Below are 23,915 nucleotides of genomic sequence, written 5' to 3' on the forward strand. Positions count from 1 at the left end.
AATCAACATCGCTTTATTCAAATTCAAACCATTTAAATAGGAAAATCCATTTTTTTTACACCCGCCTCTAATGCTGGGTAATGTCAGCTGGTCCATGTGCAGCTGGCTGTGAGGCTCAGGGAGCGTCTACAAAGTGCAACACTGAAAGAACATCATCCATAAATATTGAGTAATAACTGGACTCTCATACAGCGAGACTCAAATGCCTTTAAACATCAGCTTATCCTGCTGATCCAAGTCCAACACTGAGTTTGTAAAAACATGTTTGTCAATCATTTTGTTTGGTTTCTGAGGAAAATGATTCAATAACTTGCTGCTAACACACAACATTTCATCATATTTCCTCATAACCCTCTTTTGTCTGACCATTTGATCCCATTTGAATTTGCAATAAAGGATCCACAGAGTTTGGTGACAATAATGACAGTAGATGTTTGTGTGAAAGTGCTGGAAGCAAATGAGTGTGTGATGTTCTTTCAGTGTTGCACTTTGTAGACGCTCCCTGAGCACTGGTCTCACAGCCAGCTGCACATAGAGACCAGTGTTGTTAGTCCAGGTCAGAAGATGACTTGTTGGAATGAAAATGAGCTTGTAGTTTGTCTGCTTTAATAATGTGACTGGAAAAAGGTGTTGGACTTCAAATATGTCCATTTCTTTCACACTTCACCTTTAAAAGTGAAGCCTTGTGGTTCCTGGAAGGAAAAACACGACTTTTTCAAGTCTTTGTCCTGTTTTTATGATAAATGTACGACTTTAATGTGAAACATTCAGAGTTTTTTCTCTTGTTGTGTTTGTTTGAAGCTGCTTCCTGTTGGCTTCAGCTGTTTGGAGTTTCCATTTTCTAAACTTCTACATTCTGAACCTTCTTCAGCTCTGAACAGATGATGAAACACTGAATGATTTCAAGCTCACACTTTGTCTAATAAAGTTACATCTTTCATTCTTTATACAGATTGAGGGACTGTGGTTTGTCAGAGATCAGCTGTGATTATCTGGCAGCAGCACTGAAGTCCAACCCCTCCCATCTGAGAGAGCTGGACCTGAGCCTGAACAACAAGCTGCAGGATTCAGGAGTGAAGCATCTGTGTGGTTTCCTGGAGAGTCCAGGATGTGGACTTGAAACTCTGGGGTCAGTCAGCATGTTTTAGTTGTGCTGAGATGAATATGATGTGAAAGTTGTGCTGACACTAAACTGCAGACATCAGGCTGATATTATACTGATCCACACTGAGGATCTTCATGGTAAAGTCTGTTTTCTTCTTCTCTGGTTTAGTCCATTGACTGCAGCAGAACAATGTTCACATTTCAAACAGTGAGACTCAATGTATGGCCCGTGGCCCACACGCGGCCTGCCCACCTTTCCTGATTCAGAGAGAGGGGACCCTGATTAACTGTGTAGTGTTCTTCCTCACAGTCCTAAGTATGAGACACAACAGTGAATAATCCACAGCTGACTGTCTTTAGCAGGTCAAAGGTCACGGCACACAGCAGACAGTGGGAAATATTATAATTCTGATCATTTATCAGCACATATCCATATGTATAAAAACAAAGCTGACACTGTGAGACTTGATCAGAGGTGTGATCATCACAGCAGAGGCCTTTGTGTCAAAGTCACTGAGGATCAAACAGAAACACATGAAGCAGATTTTCCTGTTCTGGCTTTTTATAGCAGATAACCTTCAAAATATTCTGCAGTCCATCAAAAACTGAAGCAAACCATGAATCAACATGTGAACATGAGCTGATGCTGCTGAAGTGAAGCAAAGTTACAGAGGTTTGATTACAGACACAGCTGAGAGTTTGTAATCTGTCATCATTTTAAAAGCTTTAAATTTCTTCAGTATTGAACAGCAGAAATGAGGCTTTGTTTTCGGAGGCCGACAGCAGTGAACACAACAGCAGACTGGTGCGTAATAAGCAGTGAATAATGCAGGAAACAGATTTTTGAAGGTAAACTGTTCTTGAAGTACACTGAGAGAGAGAGAGAGCTGTGCAGGAAGTAAAGGTCAAAGTCAGAGAGAATTCATGACGATGTTCATCAAATGTAAAGCGTAGTTTGGATCTTCTTCTGCTGCTGGTTCAGTCAGTTTTGGTTGGAGACAGATGAAACCTGCAGCTTCAGGATCTGTGAGCTGTCCACTTTCAGCCCCGACGGCGTGTCCGTGTACGTGCCGTCGAGTGAACGATCCACGCTCTGTGTTTCCATCTTTGTGTGTTTAGCTGCTCTCATTTACTGTTTTATCTGTTTGCTTGTTGTTGAAATACTTTTGGGAGCTTTAACCTGAGATTCTGGCAAAATACATTTATATTAAAAATCGATTCAGGATTGAATGAATCAACATCGCTTTATTCAAATTAAAACCATTTAAATAGGAAAATCCATTTTTTTACAGCCGCCTCTAATGCTGGGTAATGTCAGCTGGTCCATGTGCAGCTGGCTGTGAGGCTCAGGGAGCGTCTACAAAGTGCAACACTGAAAGAACATCATCCATAAATATTGAGTAATAACTGGACTCTCATACAGCGAGACTCAAATGCCTTTAAACATCAGCTTATCCTGCTGATCCAAGTCCAACACTGAGTTTGTAAAAACATGTTTGTCAATCATTTTGTTTGGTTTCTGAGGAAAATGATTCAATAACTTGCTGCTAACACACAACATTTCATCATATTTCCTCATAACCCTCTTTTGTCTGACCATTTGATCCCATTTGAATTTGCAATAAAGGATCCACAGAGTTTGGTGACAATAATGACAGTAGATGTTTGTGTGAAAGTGCTGGAAGCAAATGAGTGTGTGATGTTCTTTCAGTGTTGCACTTTGTAGACGCTCCCTGAGCACTGGTCTCACAGCCAGCTGCACATAGAGACCAGTGTTGTTAGTCCAGGTCAGAAGATGACTTGTTGGAATGAAAATGAGCTTGTAGTTTGTCTGCTTTAATAATGTGACTGGAAAAAGGTGTTGGACTTCAAATATGTCCATTTCTTTCACACTTCACCTTTAAAAGTGAAGCCTTGTGGTTCCTGGAAGGAAAAACACGACTTTTTCAAGTCTTTGTCCTGTTTTTATGATAAATGTACGACTTTAATGTGAAACATTCAGAGTTTTCTTCTCTTGTTGTGTTTGTTTGAAGCTGCTTCCTGTTGGCTTCAGCTGTTTGGAGTTTCCATTTTCTAAACTTCTACATTCTGAACCTTCTTCAGCTCTGAACAGATGATGAAACACTGAATGATTTCAAGCTCACACTTTGTCTAATAAACTTACATCTTTCATTCTTTATACAGATTGTGGGACTGTGGTTTCTCAAAGATCAGCTGTGATTATCTGGCAGCAGCACTGAAGTCCAACCCCTCCCAACTGAGAGAGCTGGAGCTGAGAGGAAACTACCTGCAGTATCCAGATGTGAAGCAGCTGTCTGATCTTAAGAAGAGTCCAGACTACAGACTGGAGACTCTGGTGTAAGTAGAGTGATGGAGTGAGTGGGTGGTGCTGTCAGCAGTATTGTACTAAACACAGTCAGTATGAAACAAAGATCCAGTGTTTCCTGTAAAGCTGCAGCTTCTCAGTGAAGCTGTGAGAGGAGAATGGTGACAGGCTTCAGGATTGGACACAAACACTTCCTGTTTCTCACCTTTATGGTCACCATAGTAACGGCTGACACGCTCTGATCAAACACTGTCAACAGCCAATCAGCTCTCTGAACAAAGCAGCACGCAGACCAATGACTGCATTCATTTCCAAGTTTAAAGCAGTGAAGAACACAGTCTGTAGGTGAGGAAGAATTTAGTGAGAGCAGATGTTTGGATGGAATTCCTCCAGTTAACAGCTGGAACCGTCCATCTGGATTGTTGGGCTTGTTGTTGGGGTTCCTACAGAGCTCAGAGTGGACACACCAAGGTTCTTCTAATGAATGAAAGTCCAAACTCAAACTAGGAGGGAAAAACATTTTCATCAACTTCAATAAAAATCCAAAGATTAGAAAAAGTGAAGCAACAATGAGTCCTAGTACAGTCCCAGCACTGAAGTCCCTGCTGCTCTTTATACTGGATGTGCTGCATCACTGACTGACAGCTGATGAAGAGTCTCTGGAAACACTCGTTTATCTCCTCTGCTCTTCCTTCTTCTCTCTGCAGGTGGAGCTGATGATGGTAAACAGGACGGTGTGTGTGCTGAGAGAGGAGGAGCTGTGTCCTGATGATCCAGAGAGGTTGAAGCAGCAGCAGCTTGTGTGTAGAGACGCTCTGACTGGGCCATGTTACTGGGAGGTGGAGAGGAGAGCTTCATCCAGCAGTGACTGACAGAGGAATGAGAAGAAGTGCAGATGACTGTCAGTGCTGCAGAGTGAACTGCTCTGAGAACAGCTCCACTGTCAGACACAATGTAGAGTCCAGCATCATCCCTGTGTGTCCCTCTGGATCTGACAGAGGATCATCAGTGTATCTGGACTGCTCTGCTGCTGCTCTGTCCTTCTACAGTCTCTGCACAGTCTCTGTCTGACTCTGGCTTCAGACCCTCCTGGATCAAACTCACCTGGAAAGACTTTCAAACATCACTCAATAGATTTGAATACAGAATATATTTGATATATACTGTAGATGTACTGTAGAGTTGCAGTTTGTCACTTGTAAATACAGTCTGTGAGCAGCTGTGAGCTGAAAGATCTTTCTAGAAACACGAAATGTTTTCACTCTTCTGTTGCTTTTTCATATATTTCCACAACATTAATATTGATCCCACCTGTCTCACCTGTTTCATGCTTTTATACATAATAACAGGACACGTGTGATCTGAGCGCTGCTGTGGTTGCTGTGCTGCACGTCTTCATTTAGATAACAGAGACATCTAGTGGTTCAGAGGGAGAACTGCAGGAGGTGGAGCTGTGTTTTAGCATGGAAAACTTTTTATCTTTTAGGCGCAGATACAAATATGACAAGTATCAGTGTGAGATACAAAAGGTCACATCAGTCAGCAGAGGGAACAGTGATCACACAGCAATGTAAGAATAGAAACATAACAGTGAATCTGGACATGTATACAGATGGAAGCAAACAAACAGGATGTAACACTACATACATTAAAGCCACAAATGGGAAGAAAACAAAGCCAAAGGAAAATATATTTGATCTCAGGAATCCAGATCAGATGCTTTAGAGCAGGGGTCGGCAACCCTGGGCACGCGTGTCACAGCTGCCACGTGAAGGGTTAACTGATGGCACGACCATAGCTGGACTGGCCATCGGGCATACTGATGGTGATTTTTCATTTTTATGGGCCGATGATGTTTTTTTGTTTTTTTTGTAACGGTATAAACAATGAAAGATGGCGGATTGGCCGGATGCTGGTCGATGTGTAAAAATTAGTCAGTTGTTTGGTGGTGGCTATGGCGGAGCTTCCACAGAGGCAGCAGGTGGATGAGGGAAAGGGGAGGCAGGAGGAGCAGAGACCCGAGGCGGCCGCCGGTCCGAGTGTCAGGTGAACTGAACTTCAGGTAAGAAGTTATGACCTGCAGTCTATCTGGGTCAGATATAAACCAAGTTTAGGTGGAGTTTATTTTCCTTGTGCTGACTTTTTACAGTCAGTTACAATAACTCGTACTGCTACTAGCTAGCATGACGGAGTTTCTATACAGCTGGGTGGTGCTATGATGTTACTGATAGTGAACTTTACAGTGGCTGCAAAAGTATTCGGCCCCTTGAACTTTCCCACATTTTGTCACATTACAGCCACAAACATGAATCAATGTTATTGGAATTCCACGTGAAAGACCAACACAAAGTGGAACGGAAATCATACATGATTCCAAACATTTTTTACAAATAAATAACTGCAAAGTGGGGTGTGCGTAATTATTCTGTCATGGAAAAACACACTGCCATCAACTTCTGTTTTGTTTTTGTTAAAATCACTGTAATATAATCACTGTACCTTTATATACATGTGACTTGTATTAATGCTGCTGCCCTCTTGTGGCTAAAGTGTAATTATGTTATTGTTATTAGGGAAAACATTTGAGAGTAACATGTCAAAAGAGTCAGCACTTTGGCTTTAGCTTAAGAAATCCTCATTTTTATGTCATTAGTTATAGTTGCATGTATTCATTATCATAATTTAACCTTTAATATTGATGTTTTAAATAGATTTTGAGTAAATTAGCAATTTTATGGTATTTTATGATTGTATTAAATAAAGACATCACTAATGAATTAATTATTTCAGTAATTAATTTAAAAATGTACATAATAAATTAAAGAAATATAATAATAATGAATTATCCATTAATTTCATTTAAAATGTTTCATTATTTGTTTATGTACAATTCAAATTAGTTAATTACATATTTAATCAATTATTGGTTTGTTTTCTATTTTAATTATTTTACTGACACATTTAATGAATTATTTAATGATGTATTTATTTAATCCACGTTGCTACTCCTGGCCCTGCATCGCTGTTCATAAATACATTTTATTTGTCAGCTTCACCCATCAAAGTCAGGGGGCGGGGTTAATGCTGATCAAGTCAAAACCATTGCTTTGGTCTGGTGGGCGTTCTTTTAGTGGGCTTTTCTGTCACGGCCTGCATGGCAGACTATGATGAGGGGAAGGAGGACCCCAATGCTGGACTCTTTGATGAGGTCAGTGCGTTTATTTACAGTGATGCAAAATAATCCAAACAACAATAAATCCCCAGTGCGTTCCCGACTCTGACATGTCCTCTTGCCAGTGTTAGTGTTCTTTGTCTCCGCTCCTCAGTGTCTGAGCACCCCGTGCTCGCTGCCCTCTCGTCTCCACACTCCTCCTGGGGAATAATAAAGAGGCAGCCGTCAGCAACGCCACAATGCAGCAGACTAACCTTAACTAACTCGCCAAGAGACTAACGTGAAGTTACGCAATGATCCAGCATCGGAGACAGCTCCACCACACTCCTAAGTAGCTCCTCTGACGAGGCTTGATCAGCTGCAGGTGTGAGTAATTCTCCTCCGCAGGTGTGGCCAGGCTCCTGGCTGACACACACACACACACACCTAGATACACAAACATGGAAACAGGAGACAGCAGCACCAAAAACACACATGTCCATAACTTCTTACAGGCCCTGGGTCACCCAGACCCCGGTCCCATGACAATTTCTCAAAACTAAGTAGGCCTACACACCAGGGTTTGGACATGTGTGGACCCAAACTATACTTAAACTTTACCCTTTTTTGTGTGTCACCAAATACACTTTAATATCTTCTAGACAAGAATGTAGTGGCACAATCTTTAACCTCCTAAGACCCAAACTCCTCCGTGGCATTCATTTTTAGTTTCTCTTTGATATTTGGGCTGATTGGGACCTGATGAATGTAAAAACAAAGAATTACCAGATTTTTTTTTTACCAAATTTTTGTTTCTGAGAAAAATGAGAGCCACATATAAGGATATTGGTCTAAAATTTCGATAGCACACTGGCAGTATAACATCCTTGTGAGTGGATATCAGGCCCTTGTAGAGCAAAATGTAGTATTTTGGTTTAAACAACCCAAAATGTGATGTCCACATATGTGGACGCCAGGTCCTAGGAGGTTAAATATCTGCTCACTTTGTCAAAATGAACCTAATCATCTCTGATGAATTCAGTGATGTCTGCCAGCTCACCTTGCAAGTGGTCGAGCCGACAACGCGGCACACAACTTGTAAACCCCCTGCTGACTATCACCTCTTGAGTTATTTATTTATTTATTTATTTATTTATTTTGTCCCGTTTGGATCTATAGCCATCAGAATTGTTGTCTTAAGGCCAAGAAAGATGCCAAGCGGATTTATTTTATCAAGTGGATCATCGTGGCCTTGCCATATTGGTCCATTTGATTGACCTTTATTATAATTATGAGTTTATTTTATTTTCAGTTGTTACAAACGGGACAGACATGACTGTGGGATAGGACAGGGAGAAAGAATGAAAGAGAGGGAGAGAAAGAAAACCAAAGGGGAGAAGAGACAGTGAGAAGGGGGGGAAGAGAGAAAAAAAACAAACAAAAAAAACAAAACACCTGGATCACCTGTATGGAGAGAAAAAAAACAGAAGAGAAAGCAAACAACAAAGAGCAACATAATAAGAAAAAAAAAAAAAAAAAAAAAAAGCACCATCACAATAAACTAGCTAGCAGTAGATATCAGTAGTTACTAAATAATAAACGATATTGTGCAGCACGCAAGATAGACAGCGCACAATGTGCTTTGAGGCAGCAGCCAAAAAAGCTGTAGTCCGCGTCTGTGAATACCCATGTGTACACCTGTGTGCATACCTGTGTGGATCAGCATGCTTGCATTCCAAAGGTTTCTCCATGTAATGATCTGCTAGGGAGTGTGGGGAGCCACAGCCCTGTCCTCTATGGTATGAAGCAGGTATGAAGGAGATCAAAACTCGAGACATCCAGAGGCCCCCAGAGCACAAGAGACCAAGGAAGACCCACAGAGGGGCAGCCGCGCCACTGTTCTAGTAAGAGCTGAGGAGAGTCCCAGATGAGGGCTCATTCATCAGCCGCGGAGCAGAAGCCAGGGGGAGCTGCAGTGACCTGCCCGTGAGCTCCGCCGGCAGCCAGCTGTGCCTGAGTGACCGAGCCCCAGGCCGAAATGGCCCGAGCGAGCCCCAATAAGCGGCCGCCAAGGAGTGAGCCGGTGTGTACCCGGACGCCCACCCCCAGACACAAAGAACCACCAACGCACCGACACCTGAGGGAGTCCGCCACTGGCAGGGGAAGTGGTGGTGGGTGGAGATAGGCCTCCAAGGTTTGGAGGCTCTTGAGTTATTTATTTATGTTAGTTTCAACTGTTCCTGCAAAAAGTAAGCACGTGTTACTGATAAAAAGTCCAATAGAAGCAAAGTCTAAACTTTGAAAACAAAAAACAGAAACCTGTCTGATTGATAGATTAAAATCGATTCTCGCTTGGATAACGTGATATCGATTCATTAAAATCCTGAATCGATTTTTAATATAAATTTATTTTGGCCAAAACGCCAGAATCTCAGGTTAAACCTCCCAAAATTTCAACAACCACCAAACAGCTAAAACAGTAAATGAGAGCAGGAACACGGATTCTGCACAAAGACGTAAACACAAAGCGCGGAGCCGCCGACGCATCAGAATCAGTGAGATGTGACTTTCTCACCTGACTGCACGGACACGAGCTGAAAGCCGACAGCTCGCTGATTCTGATGTTTCGGCGGGTCCGCGCTTTGTGTTTACGCCCTTTTTGCGCTGATTCTGAAGCTGCAGGTTTGATGTCTCTCCAAACAATATTGAGTAAACCAGCAGCAAAAGAAGCTCCAAACTACACTTCACATAAACGTCGTCATGAATTCCCTCTGATTGTTTTGCTGCCACCAGGATAAAATCACACTTCATGCACAGCTCTCTCTCTCTCTCTCTCTCTCTCTGTACTTCAAGAACAGTTTCCCGTCTAAAAATCTGTTTTCTTCATTATTCGCTTGCTTGTTACGCACAAGTCTACCGTTCTTACAGCCTGTCGGCCGCTGTTTTTTTTTTCTTTTACTTACTTCTGAAAACAAAGCCTCGTTTCTGCCGTTCAATACTGAACAAATTTAAACTTTTTAAAATGATGCAAAATTGCAAAATGCTCAGCTGTGTCTGTAATCAAACCTCTGTAACTTTGCTCTGCTTCACGTCAGCAGCATCAGGTAATGTTCATATGTTCATTAATGGTTTTCTTTCGTTTTTGATGTACTGCAGAATATTTGTATAAAATCCCAGGCCAGGAAAACCTTCATGTTTTTCTGTTTGATCCTCAGCTACTTTGACACAAAGGCCTCTGCTGTGACGCTCACACCTTTGATAAAGTCTCGCAAGTGTCAGATTTCTTTTTATAGATATAAAAATATAGAAATGTACTGATGCATGGCCTGAATTATAATATTTCTGACTGTCTGAGGCCAAATTTCCCCGATTCAAATTGAATCAAATTGAATCGAATCGATTCTAGACATGAGTGACGATGCCAGCCCTAATATGCATGTTTTAATAAAAGAGATAATGTTGGTGTTTCAGTCATGTAGTAACTGTTAGCTTTAACTGTACAAGGCTTGTTAGACATAATGAAACACATCGTGCAGATTTCTGGATGTTAGACTATAATTTTTATTATGATTATTAATCTTCAGTCTAAAAAGTCAGTCGAGTATATCCAGGATATCTTTCTGTTAACTGGATTCACTGACACTAACACTGGGACCAGGATAAGCGGTCGCATGAAGCTGGTTACCAGCTGGCAATCTTATTATTTAATTAATTTAATTAAGTTGTTTAATTTTTCTAATTTTTCCTCTGCATTTCCCCTGAAATGAAGGGATTGTGTTGAACCTGCTTTAGTTCCTCACATTTTTCTGCATCTCTTTGTTCAACCCCCTGAATTATAGCTGAACGTCTGCACTTCAAACACATCTGAGTTGTTGCATTTAAAATTGATTTTAGTGTATGTACAGAACCAAAATCAGAAATGAAGTTCTCTCTGTCCAGATATTTATGGACCTAACTGTATAATCTATACAGCACGTAAAAAATGCTGTAAATAAAGAAGTCTGTGAAAATGTGGCGCTTCCAGGTCAATTTAAACTGAAGTGATATAATCTTCTCCCCACAGTTTGAGTTTGTATTGTCTCAGCTGCAGACAGACTATGACATTAATATTATTAGTTATTAATATTATTAGTTATAAAGGACACCTTCCTGCCTTTAGTCTTATTCATGATGATTATTAGTTGTCTTCTAATGTCCACAAGTCTGTATGATGTTTTTCATAGTTTCTAACAAGCCTTTTAAACTTAAGTTACTGCATTGCTGAAACACCAACATCTGCTTATTGAACAAAACAACAACAACCAAAAGACCACACATCTGATTTTATTTTTATTTTAATAGACTTCCAAAGATTATACCAGATAACTGGCCTCAGAATATAATTGAATAAACATGTTTAAAAACGATAACCTAATCCTGTCTTGACAGGCTGAGCTCTTCAGTATCCACCAACAGCATCGTCATGCTGAGTCAGACGTTTCTGCTCCTGGTGGAAATACTCTTCCTCTTTCCACATTGTACCAAATGTTTTTAAATGTTAGTTTCAATTTAAAATTAAAGATTAAAAAAGTGTAACACATGATGCAAATGTAAACAAAAGCCCCTCTGCAGTATTAAGTCTGCATGGCACAGTGACACACTTTAGGTGATCTCCATCCTTGGGAAAAGTGCTGTCAGCTGTTTCCCAGTCCCCTGGCGTCTGTGCTGTTCACAGAATCACAATTCCATCGCTGAACTTCCTCTCTGCACCGTCGATTAGAGCTTGGCACGCTCCCTTCATCCTTCTGCTTCTGTTCCAACACCGCTGAAGAATTAGGGCAGAGCACATCGTACACCCTAGTTGTCTTCCTCAACGTCAACGTTGAATCTCTTTCACTCCTTCTGGTTGTTTGCTGTTCAAAGTCTCCTCTCGACGATCTTCTGGAAGCTCAGTAGCACAGCTCACTGTGGGATGTCTGCTGTGCTGAAGGTGATCTCTGCTCCTCTATGATCCTCCTGAAGCCTCTCTCCAGGCCTCAGCTTCCATCTTGTGGATGATCTCCTTCAGTCACTCCTTCTCAGGGCACGTCACAACATCTGCAAGTTAAAATATTGACACTCCTCTTTTGCCACACGGCTCTCGCCATGTGTCAACTCCACACAATGAGACATGCACAAGAATGTTGCACATTCTCTCTGAAAAATTCTCCAGGGTTTCTCTTGGAGCAGCTCCACTCCAAACCTGTAACCCTGTGTCAAAGAAACATTAGTCAGTGGTTAAATGTTAAGATTGTTCAACTCCCAGCTCCACCCGGAGCCTGTATCCTTGCCTGTAGACAAAACCCTGTAAGTTAAAACAAACTTCACATTTGCAAACAACTGTAGCTCATAAGAGTAATAAAGTATTCAGCATCACAGAGGCAAGTACCATTGCAGGTTTATTCTAAATCATTAAACTCCTGCTTTTGTGCCATAATTTGCTCCAAATCATCGATCATCTCAACTTCATCCCACATTGTAATCAGTGACTTTCCTGAAGTTCGTCACTGACTTGTTTCATCACTATGAGCTCAATAGTGGTCAGATAATGAGCCCATTTTAACTATTCTATAATCCTGCACATCTGCTCAGTTGTCACTTGTCTGTCTGTGCTGAATCCTTTACATGCACATTAGAGAAACATTAGCAGTAGCATGCTAGGTCAGGCCTGGGTCACCAGACTCCAGAGGTGCTGTAAAAGGTCATAAAGTTAACACTCTGCTGTAAAAGAAGTAACACTGGCTTCAACACAGGATGTCTCTCACACTGTATTCACATCTCCACTGTAATATTCACATTCCTCAACAACACAGTGTAATTTCATCACCAACATACAGCCTGTCAACACAGTTTCCTTCACACAAAAACTCAGTAATCCTGTGGTAGAAAAACATTATTAAGTTGTGTCCTGCTGTAAATCACATGATCAAATCACATGATTAACCCTCTGCTGTAGAAAAGTAATGTAAATGTTAGCGCTGCGCAGGTGTATACACACTTTCTCACAGTGACGTCTGCATTGTGAGTAATACAGGATCATGAATAACACACTGCTGGTAAATTCACAGACACACAGAAAAATTACAGCTAAAAGCTTAAATTTGCAGAGTTCACACAGTCATGTGACCCAACGTTTCCTCCTCTGGTCTCCTCCTGCTCCTGCAACAAAAGACACACACAGAGATACATCTGCCCTTTGTCACATCTGGGTGGGGGTTAACCTTTGCATAGTGGTGTTAAGTCAGTCAACTCTTGTCAGCTTTCAGCAGTCCAGTCAGTTCCCCATTTTTACTCATTTTTTATTCATTTATTCATTCAGTGCTGATAGTGGAATCTATCGTCGCATTTCGTTTCCACCCTCAACAATATGACGCCATTTCAAAAAAAGAAAAAGAATTTAGACTGGATCACCGCTGAATCCTTTCAGACAGCGACTCGCTTCCTAATTGCCCCAATAAGTGGCTTTCTCCTGAGCCCATTTTAATTTTGGAGAAACTCACTTTGCAACCGTTCCCGACAACATGTTGTGTAGTTCTTCCTGTTCAAATGTTCAGATGTGCTGTGAAAGTAACAGAATAAAAAGGAAAAAAGAAAGAAAGGCCTTGTTAAGTCATGACACGTGTTCCTCATCCCAGGAGGGGAAATCATACCAAACCTAACTGGCAGGTTCAACTTTGCAACAAAAGACAAATCATCAGCCAGATTAATCTCAAACATTCATCCACTCAGCCACACACCTCACACCACACAACATAACCCTGTTGTCTCATCACATAACGACTTTCTTCTCATGTAACCAAATGTGTGCCATGTTAAAACTTCTTCACACATCAGAAACTCAACAATCAGCTCACTCATTCAAGACCCCTCATCAGCATCCTGTTTTCTCCTCTATGATGCAACCATCTGTCCTCCAAAATAATATTCGTCCACTAGTCTATGTATCACTTTCATCTTACTAGTGACTTGGACAAGATGACAAACAGAATCTCATGCTTCATGAGTCAAATTGTTGTCGTGTTGAACAGATTCATGTACTGATCGTCTCCAGAATGTTAGAAGAGCTTCAATGAATCATTAGAAACAACTTACAGCTGCACAGTTGTGTCAAACCAATCTTTGTGTCATTGTGGGATTTTTGTGTTTCTACATGTGACACACGTCTAAAACATGCACACAATTTGAACACAAAACAGGGACATTTGTTACCACAGCCAGATGCTGAGAGCCATTTACTTGTAGTCCTGTGTCTATATATATGAACCATTAGATGTTATTGGAATGAAATGATTGTCAGCTTTGATAGTTTCATGTATGTATGACGGTGAAAAAGCCGTCGGCCTCTGGAAGGAAACAGACGACATTTCAGAGGCTGCAGCAGGTTTCTTTGATTTGAGGCCTTTTTCAGCTTTATTTTAACAGAGCAGTGAAGATAAGTGACAGCAAAGCAGCGAGAAAGGGGGCGTGGCCCGGGTCAGAATCAAACCACGCCAGCTGCTCTCCACCTCGTGGCACATGGTCACCTGCTCATCCTAGTGAGCTCCACCAGCAGCCCTTTCACACACTTTACACTGTCAAACACTGTGTGTGGACCTCAGCTAACAACAGGCTACATTTAAGTCTGGACTACATGCTTTTATATTGAGGCAGATTTTTCACTGTTTTTATTCCATCAGCAGCTAAACATCATGAGCAGCTTTGACATAAAGACATCAAACTCAAGCTGACTTTAAACTACTTTTAATACAGGGGCTCAAAAACAACAACATCTTTATTATATATCAGGACAGAAAGTCATTTCATCTCAAATGGAAAACAGCTTTATTTGGAATAACCAGCACTATCAACTGGTGTGGGATCTCCACCAGTTTCATGTCTTTACAGCTTCTCCAACAAAGTTCCTGTAAAATCAGCATTTTTGTCTTTATTGGTTTGATAGTGATTGATTATTCAGTCCCAATCTGCTGTCATCTAAAGAACAAAATGATGTTTCTATGAGTCAAAAAGCTCCAGATGTTGTCGGCTTCACAAAGAAAACAAAGAACTTAAACACAAAGTGTTTGGAGCCAAAATGTTCCCAAGCTGCTCTTTTTGAAATGGCAGAGGTACAGTGGTGTCTAACAGCACACTGTGGAAGGCAAACATGTTATTGTTGGATGAAACTTGATGAATCCTTTGTAGATTTGAGCTGTTGGAGCCTTTCTTTTCTCTTCAGGTGTACAGATGCTGAGGAGGCAGGTGAAGCAGGTGGAGCTGTTGTGATGCTGGCAGAGGGTGTGTCTTAGTAACTCTGTGAGGCAGAACTGGATCCAACATTGTGGATGTGTTGATGTTGGAGCCATTAAGAGTCTCTGGCCACACTGTAGGATTTCCCTTTGATCCACTGTGGGGGCATTTTGGAGTCTGTCAGTGAAACTCTTCATGTTTGTGTTTGACTCCAGTTTATAGAAACAGAGAAATGTGTCATGCTTTTGTTCGGCCTCCACAAATACACACATTTGTTCATTGGTTGGACTTTTTGTAAGGAGACACATTGAAAACCATGTTAATAAGATCTTGTTGTTTCCTGTGGATCCGACACAGAGAGTGGACTTCAGACAGAAAGCGTGGAAGAGATTTTAGAGGCCGTGTGTGGCAACAGGAAGTTTCTGTGTGTTTGCTGATCTTACATGTGGAAAACAACACGTGATGTTTGTGGAGTTCTACAATGATTGCAGCTGCCGTCATAGGCAACTCTCGCATTTAAGTTCATTTTATTAGATAGTTCAGTTTGAAACAATAAGTAGTTGAAATATTAAGAAATAAATAGTAATTCATGTTTGTTGATTAGATTTATATGTTTAAATGTGTTATTTGTGCTAATTGTGCAATTAGATAGGAACCTTTTCTAAAGTTGTGTTGTGGCTAAGAAGGCATTTTTTGGCTGTCACACTCAGCAAGCTAATTAAGAGACGAGCCACGAGGTTTGCACGTGTGCAGAAAGATAAATAAAGAGTGCCTTTTTTGGACCTCCCCACCACGTAAAAATGAAAGTTTATTCCCTTTGAGTGAGGCCAATGAGGTAAATGTTTTATTTATTATCGTTGTATGTAAATGCGCGACTGTTGCGTGATATTCAAGCGCAATAGCCGCAGTGTGAGGTGTAATGTGTACTTTATTGATCATTTTGTTGGAATGTTTCGTTGTATATAATGCTTAAGGACTTTAGTAGGAATATTCATTTAAGTTTGTATTTCCTTTTAGTTCTGACGGCATCGTATCGGCTGTGGTTGGACATCATTACATGTTAAGATGTGGAAGAATCCTCCTGTCCGAAATAAATGTCAGTTTAAACACAAAGAACAAGTTGAGCTTCATTAAGACTCGAGGGGAGTAACAATGATCATTGTTCTGACAGCATTTTGAGTGGGAACAGTTCAAAGTTATTTACTGATTGAAACAAGCTGAATGTTTCTGTGCACGATGAAGAAGATCAGCAGCAGCAGCTCAGCTGATCAATGAATTGACATCTATCAGTCGTTTCATGAGATGAAGTCATCAGCAGACATTTGTTCTGACTGTGTGATAAATGTCAGAACGTCAGGGCTCTGCTTTAGTCACTACTTGATGATCATTGGCTCATTGTTGAATCCAGTGGCCCAGTCTGACCTCTGACCCTTTGCTGCAGGTCTTCTGTGTTATCTCCACTTTCATGTCTGATCTTCTGCTGTATCGTCCAAAATAAACATCTGAATCATTTCCAACACTTCAGCAGATCTTTAGTTTGGGCAGTACAGCACAAAATAACACATATTGTACTATACTGCCCACTTCCTGATCTTATTTTTTTTTTTTTATAATTCAAGTATTTATTAGATTTTACATTTTATAACAGCAAATACAGAGATGCAACAACCAAAAGCAAGATGCAAACAAACAAAAACAAAACAAACAAAATAAATAACTAAAAATAAATAAAATAAAATAAAATAAAATAAAACACAACGAAATAAAACAAGTGAGGTTTTAACATATGTTGTATTAAACTCAAATGTCCAAGTCAGGTAGACATGTAGGTGCAAAAATTGTCCCACTGTTCCAGCGCAGCTTCTGTCACATGATGTATTTTTCCCAGCATCTTTTCGCATGCAACATTCCCAATCATTCTGTCTTTCCACATTTTAAGCGTTGGAATATGAGAGTCCTTCCAGTGTTCCAAAATGACACGGGCACATGTTACCAATGCAGTACTTAACACTCTAAACTGGTGTTTACTTAATTGCGGCACCTCTCCTTTGTCTCCTAGTAAACATAATTTAGGTGATCTGGGTAGGTTACAAAGTGTCCACCCCTGCAAATAATTCAGTACAGTGTTCCAAACTGGAAAAACCAGCGGGCATTCCCAGAGGGCATGTATCAGAGTACCTTTGGCTTTTTGGCATTTCCAACACAAGTCATCTCTACCAATCCCCATTCTATACAGCCTTGAAGGAGTATAATAGTATCTGTTAAGAATTTTGTATTGAATAAATTTTCCCCTGGCTTCCCTAATGTATAATCCATTGTTCGACAATATAGAATCCCATGTATCTTCATCCATTGTACGCCCTAGATCCCTTTCCCATACTTTTTTCAGGCTCTTATTTATATTGTTTTTAATCCATGGGCAAATATTATACCATTTCGCAGCTGTGCACAGAAATGGGGGTAGTAGCATGAAATTCTCTATCGAGTTACTTTCACATGTTATTGTAACTCCTCCTTTTAAACAGTTTCTTATTTGCAAATACTTCCAGAAATGACTGTCACCCTCTAAACAAAACTTATTTTTAATATCCTCATACGACATGAAAACACCCCCTTCAAATAGGTCACTAACAGTTCTGATACCTCTTCTCAGCCATTGTGTCCAGTAAACAGTCTGCTTACCAATTTTAATTTTAGGATTATACCACAAGGGGGCATACTTCTGTACATATGGCACAAGTTTATATTTCTTATGCACCTCCAACCATACCATTTTCGAAAATTTCAAAATAGGGTTTTGCGTCTTAATGTGATTATTCACTTTTTGTGATAAAATATCAATTGGTATGAATGGAGATGCAAGCTCTTGTTCTATTAAAATCCAGTCTATATTATTTTTCCCTGCCCAATGTTTGCCTAATTTAACCATTTCAAAAGAGATACTATAATACTCTATATTGGGCAGGGCTAGTCCCCCTTCTTTCTTAGATTGGGACAGTCGATTTATGTTAATACGGGGTTTACCACCCTTCCAAAGAAAATCTTTTATCATACAGTGGGGCAAAAAAGTATTTAGTCAGCCACCGATTGTGCAAGTTCCCCCACTTAAAATGATGACAGAGGTCAGTAATTTGCACCAGAGGTACACTTCAACTGTGAGAGACAGAATGTGAAAAAAAAATCCATGAATTCACATGGTAGGATTTGTAAAGAATTTATTCGTAAATTAGGGTGGAAAATAAGTATTTGGTCACCTCAAACATGGAAAATCTCTGGCTCTCACAGACCTGTAACATCTTCTGTAAGACGCTTTTCTGTCCCCCACTCGTTACCTGTATGAATGGCACCTGTTTGAACTCATCATCTGTATAAAAGACACCTGTCCACAGCCTCAATCAGTCAGACTCCAAACTCCGCCATGGCCAAGACCAAAGAGCTCTCGAAGGACACCAGGAAAAGTATTGTAGACCTGCACCAGACTGGGAAGAGTGAATCTACAATAGGCAAGCAGCTTGGTGTGAAAAAATCAACTGTGGGAGCAATCATCAGAAAATGGAAGACATACAAGACCACTGATAATCTCCCACGATCTGTTGCTCCACGCAAGATCTCATCCCGTGGGGTCAAAATGACCATGAGAACGGTGAGCAAAGATCCCAGAACCACACGGGGGGACCTGGTGAATGACCTGCAGAGAGCTGGGACCAAAGTAACAAAGGTCACCATCAGTAACACACTACAACGGCAGGGAATCAAATCCCGCAGTGCCAGACGTGTTCCGCTGCTGAAGCCAGTGCATGTCCAGGCCCGTCTGAAGTCTGCCAGAGAGCACATGGATGATACAGCAGAGGATTGGGAGAATGTCATGTGGTCAGATGAAACCAAAGTAGAACTTTTTGGTATAAACTCAACTCGTCATGTTTGGAGGACGAAGAATACTGAGTTGCATCCCAAGAACACCATACCTACTGTGAAGCATGGGGGTGGAAACATCATGCTATGGGGCTGTTTTTCTGCCAAGGGGACAGGACGACTGATCCGTGTTAAGGACAGAATGAATGGGGCCATGTATTGTGAGATTTTGAGCCAAAACCTCCTTCCATCAGTGAGAACTTTGAAGATGAAACGAGGCTGGGTCTTCCAACATGACAATGATCCAAAACACACCGCCCGGGCAACAAAGGAGTGGCTCCGTAAGAAGCATTTGAAAGTCCTGGAGTGGCCTAGCCAGTCTCCAGACCTCAACCCCATAGAAAATCTGTGGCGGGAGTTGAAAGTCCGTGTTGCTCGGCGACAGCCCCAAAACATCACTGCTCTCGAGAAGATCTGCATGGAGGAATGGGCCAAAATACCAGCTACTGTGTGTGCAAACCTGGTAAAGACCTATAGTAAACGTTTGACCTCTGTTATTGCCAACAAAGGTTATGTTACAAAGTATTGAGTTGTATTTTTGTTATTGACCAAATACTTATTTTCCACCCTGATTTACGAATAAATTCTTTACAAATCCTACCATGTGAATTCATGGATTTTTTTTTCACATTCTGTCTCTCACAGTTGAAGTGTACCTCTGGTGCAAATTACTGACCTCTGTCATCATTTTAAGTGGGGGAACTTGCACAATCGGTGGCTGACTAAATACTTTTTTGCCCCACTGTATTATTGTAGCTTTGCAACATCCGTCGCGGGATACACATAGGCAGCATTCCTGTATAATAGTTGATGAGCGGTGCCACAACCATTTTAACTGTGTTCACTTTTCCCCACAATGTCAAATTTAGTTTACTCCATTTACCCAAGTTTTTATTGATCTTGTTTAATAATTTTCCCATACTGTTAGCCATAATATCCTCAATATTGGGGTTCAATTCAATTCCAAGATATTTCATTCCCTTGTCCACCCACTTAAAGTTAAAGCCCGATATTAAGTTATGACTGCAAGCCTGGGAAACTGGCATCGCCTCTGATTTATGCCAATTAATTTTGTACCCCGAAAACATTGAGTATGTATTAATCACCTCTAATAGTTTTGTGATAGAATTAGTTGGGTCTTGGTTTAATATCAGCACATCATCTGCATACAGGAATAATTTGTGTTCTCTGCCTCCCCCAAATACACCTTTAATCTCTGCATTTTCTCTGATTTGAATAGCTAATGGCTCTAAAAATATTATAAATAGCAATGGGCTTAAATTGCATCCTTGACGTGTTGATCTGGAAATACTAAAAAAGGAGAAAGTACCCCATTTGTAAATACAGCTGCTTCTGGACCAGAGTACATGGTTCTAATCCATCTGCAAAAATTGTCACCTATTCCAAACTTTTCCAGGGCTGTGAACAGAAAGTTCCACTCCACCCTATCAAACGCTTTCTGTGCATCTAAAGATATAGCCAATACAGGATTTGTGTTATTTCTATTCAGCCACAGCAGGTGTAGTAATCTCCTCATATTATCAGAAGCAGATCTATTCTTGATAAACCCTACTTGATCTTGATGAATAATTTGTGGTATTACAACCTCCAACCTTGTTGCTAAAACTTTGGATAGAATTTGCAATCCACATTGATTAAACTTATTGGTCTGTAATTACCTGGATCAGTTAAATCCTTGTCGCCTTTTGGAATTAGTGATATGACTGCCTGATTAAAATTTGCAGGGAGTCGTCCAAATTCAAAGGATTCATGTAATACTTCAGTTAGAAAAGGACATAGCAAATCTATAAATTTATGGTAAAATTCTGCTGGGAATCCATCTATTCCTGGTGACTTCCCAGCTTTCATTGCACGGATAGCTTCTTTTACTTCTACCTCAGTTAGTGGAGTTTCCAATTTGTCCCTACCCTCTTGTGAGATTTTTGGTATTTTCATTTTATCAAAGTATGTACTCAGCAGATCCATACTTACTTTGTTATCGGACGTGTATAAATCTTGATAAAATATTTTAAAAATTGTGTTAATCTCTGAAGAAGATGTAACTAATTTATCATCCTTTTTAACTGCTGTAATAACATTCTGATTGTCCATTTGCTTAAGTTGTCTGGCTAATAGCCTGCCTGTCTTCTCACCATTCTCATAGAAATTAGTTTTAAGACGAAAGAGGGCATACTCTGCTTTTTTGTTATAAATTTCATGAAGATCATATTTAAGCTGGCAAATCTCTTTAAATTTATTATCATCAAATTTTCCTGCTAATTGTTTTTCCAATTTACTTATATTTTCCTCCAAAGTTTTTATCTTTTCCTTATCTTCTCTATTTTTCTTAGAACTATAGCCTATGCACTTTCCACGAATAAATGCCTTCAAAGCATCCCATACAATAGCCAGCCTGTCCGTAGATCCAACATTCACCTCTAAAAAATATCTTATATCCTCTTTTAGGGTTAATACAAATTTTTCATCCCGCAATATGCTTGAGTTTAGTCTCCACCTACCCGTTCTGTTCTTTTCGACATTTAGATTTATGTGCAATTCTACTGGTGCGTGATCTGTTAAAGCAATCACACCAATGTCACAGTTTACTACTAAATTGACACATGATTTAGAAATCAAAAAATAATCTATTCGGGAATATGTCTTATGCGAATGAGAGTAAAAGGTGTATTCTCTTTCCATAGGGTGAACAAGCCTCCAAATATCTACCACACTGAGATCTTCTTTTAAAGCATCTATCGCTGTCCCAGTTCTAGTACTTGAAGTTGCATTAATGGCACTTCTATCAATATATTCATCCATCACATTATTAAAGTCTCCACCTAACAAGATCTGGCCCTTCATGTTCCCTAGCATCTTGTTAACCTCATCCATAAAATTAGGTTCATCCCTATTTGGGGCGTAAATATTACACAGAACAACCTGAACTCCATTAATGAGAGCCTGCAGAGCCAACACTCGCCCGTCTTCATCCCGGCTTTCCTTCAATAATACAAAGTTTAGTCTTTTATTAATGAGTATCATGACACCACGACTCTTGCTTGATCTTGAGTTATGAAATACTTTCCCAACCCAATCCCTTTTTAATTTCAATGCTTCATTTTCATTCGCAAAATGCGTCTCCTGGATGTATGCAATATCAGCATTATGAGACTTGAGGTAGCTAAGCACTTTTTTTCTTTTGTCTGGTGTGCCACAGCCATTTATATTCCATGACACAATATTAACGTCCACTTCCTGATCTTATTGGATCTGTGTGTGTGAGGTTGGTGAAGGAAACACATGTTTACTGAGTGAATCGCTGCCATTAGGAACTAGTTTTTATATCACAGCCTAGAAATCACACAGGACCATTTCTGCAAGTGAAAATTGGAGGAAAATAATTGTATAGTTTGTGCGACTGTTGTTTGTAAATGAAGAATTGTCCCAACTACATGTGCTGCTGACCTTTGACCTTTTCTTTAGGTGCACAGAGGCCAGAGGAGTCTGTGGAAACATCCAGAACTGAGGCAGTGCTACAGATGTCTTCAAATAAAGTGGTGTATTATCCATGGATGCGTTCCATTCCTGTTTAGACCTGCTGGCTGTCAATGGGCTTCATTCCATTTCAGACTGCCGGTGGTCGGCTGGAATCTAAACTCAACATGGCTCCTGTGTTAGAAGAGCCTCTGATTTTAAAATATGCACATTGAATAGTTTCTTTCCAGCACTATGGAGCTACCAGCCCAGTATATGTAGCCCACAGTAGATGGAGTTTTCAAGCTGCACTGACAAACATCAGGACTCATGTGATCCCTACATGTGGACCTTTCACAGATGGATCCAAGTGCAGATTCAACTCTGCATTACATTTGACTTCAGCTGTTACACACTTTCTAGCTGTGTCACTTCCTGCTTTTTGGATCAGATAGTTTATCCATGTCCACAAATGTTTGGCTGCATATTTTTATCATCTATATTTTCCAGTCTTCATGCAGCCGATATTTCATGTGAACTCCAATCTGCCACCTGCCATCACGTTTTCAGGGTTAGTTCAGTGTTGGACATGTAGGACAAACAGCAGCACATGTTCTCTAAATGTTTGCAGTCATTTTTAAATGACACTGATACTACATGAGACATTTTCCACATTTATTGTCTTTGAACAGAGAATAATAAAGCCATCAAACATATACAGGCTTGTGCAAATACAAACTTCTGTGGTGCATTTGATGACCTGCAGAGGAGAACAAGTCGGGCTTTTCAGCCCTAACACAACCTCTTTGTTCTCAATACTACAAAACCTTAAAAGGCTGATATGCAAGTTTGCATGAATCACCAACACAGTTGTGTTTGTTTCTAGTATAATTATAAATAAGGTGATCAAATATCTGCTGACTGATTAGATCCAGTATCTATTACAGATGAACTGGATATCACAGCATGTTGTTAATCCGTCATATCAAACTAAACAGTGTTGCTGGTGTAAATATCCTCCAATAAAGTCAGATGGGCTGAGGGCTGCTGTTGCCAGGTAACACTGATGTCACACTGGATCTTCTGATCTTGAGCATCGTAGCGCTCGGAGTCTGATGTTGGCTCATGTGTTGTCAAACACCAACATGACGTTCTACTAGTCAAGGCCTCACCTTCACCCACTGATGTTGATCACACAGACCACTAATAGAACTGTTTTATCAGGTTTATGCAGCATCACCATTAATGTCACATTTAATCAGAACACATTTACATTACAAGCCCACTACAACCATTATCAACATTTTAAATTACATTATACATCTGCAGTGGTTTAAAGCACCACTATTTTAACCTTCATTTCTTCACCTTAACAGTTCATTCCTCAAATGAAGCAAAAAAATGTACCAACAAATAATTTAATATTTATTTTCCAACTTTTACACGTGAAATCAAACAAGTGTATTTAACAGTGAAACCAGAGTGGAAGCTGCTCATATAGAGTCCAACCCAGGCTAAAAGTAAGTTGAGTAGACCAGCATCATCAAAGTGTCGGCTCTCTGAACACGGTGCAAGATCGCCATCTGCAGGACAAAACTAGTTTTTCTCATCCTCCTCGTCAACATCAAGATGATGTCATCGTACAACAAAACATGCAGATCAGGTGACATGACTGTCTGAGAGGCGGAGTTAAACTGTGGCAGG

General features: G+C 40.4%; 1 protein-coding gene and 1 long non-coding RNA gene across 2 annotated transcripts in view; both read left to right on the plus strand.

Moving 5' to 3' along the window:
* LOC309702568 (uncharacterized protein) overlaps positions 1-23,915 on the plus strand; it is a 1,257,380-nt gene that overhangs the window by 1,205,336 nt on the left and 28,129 nt on the right. Inside the window, exon 34 of the mRNA XM_082527161.1 lies at positions 953-1,129. Within this exon, the coding sequence (XP_082383287.1) occupies positions 953-1,129 (177 nt within the window). The remainder of the gene's footprint in view (positions 1-952; positions 1,130-23,915) is intronic.
* LOC309702669 lies at positions 5,101-5,839 on the plus strand. Its single transcript, XR_014275698.1, has 2 exons — positions 5,101-5,469; positions 5,686-5,839. It is a non-coding gene; the product is annotated as an uncharacterized lncRNA (long non-coding RNA).

The sequence above is a fragment of the Aulonocara stuartgranti genome (genome assembly GCF_965226115.1).
Source record: "Aulonocara stuartgranti genome assembly, chromosome: 3".
NCBI lineage: Eukaryota > Metazoa > Chordata > Actinopteri > Cichliformes > Cichlidae > Aulonocara > Aulonocara stuartgranti.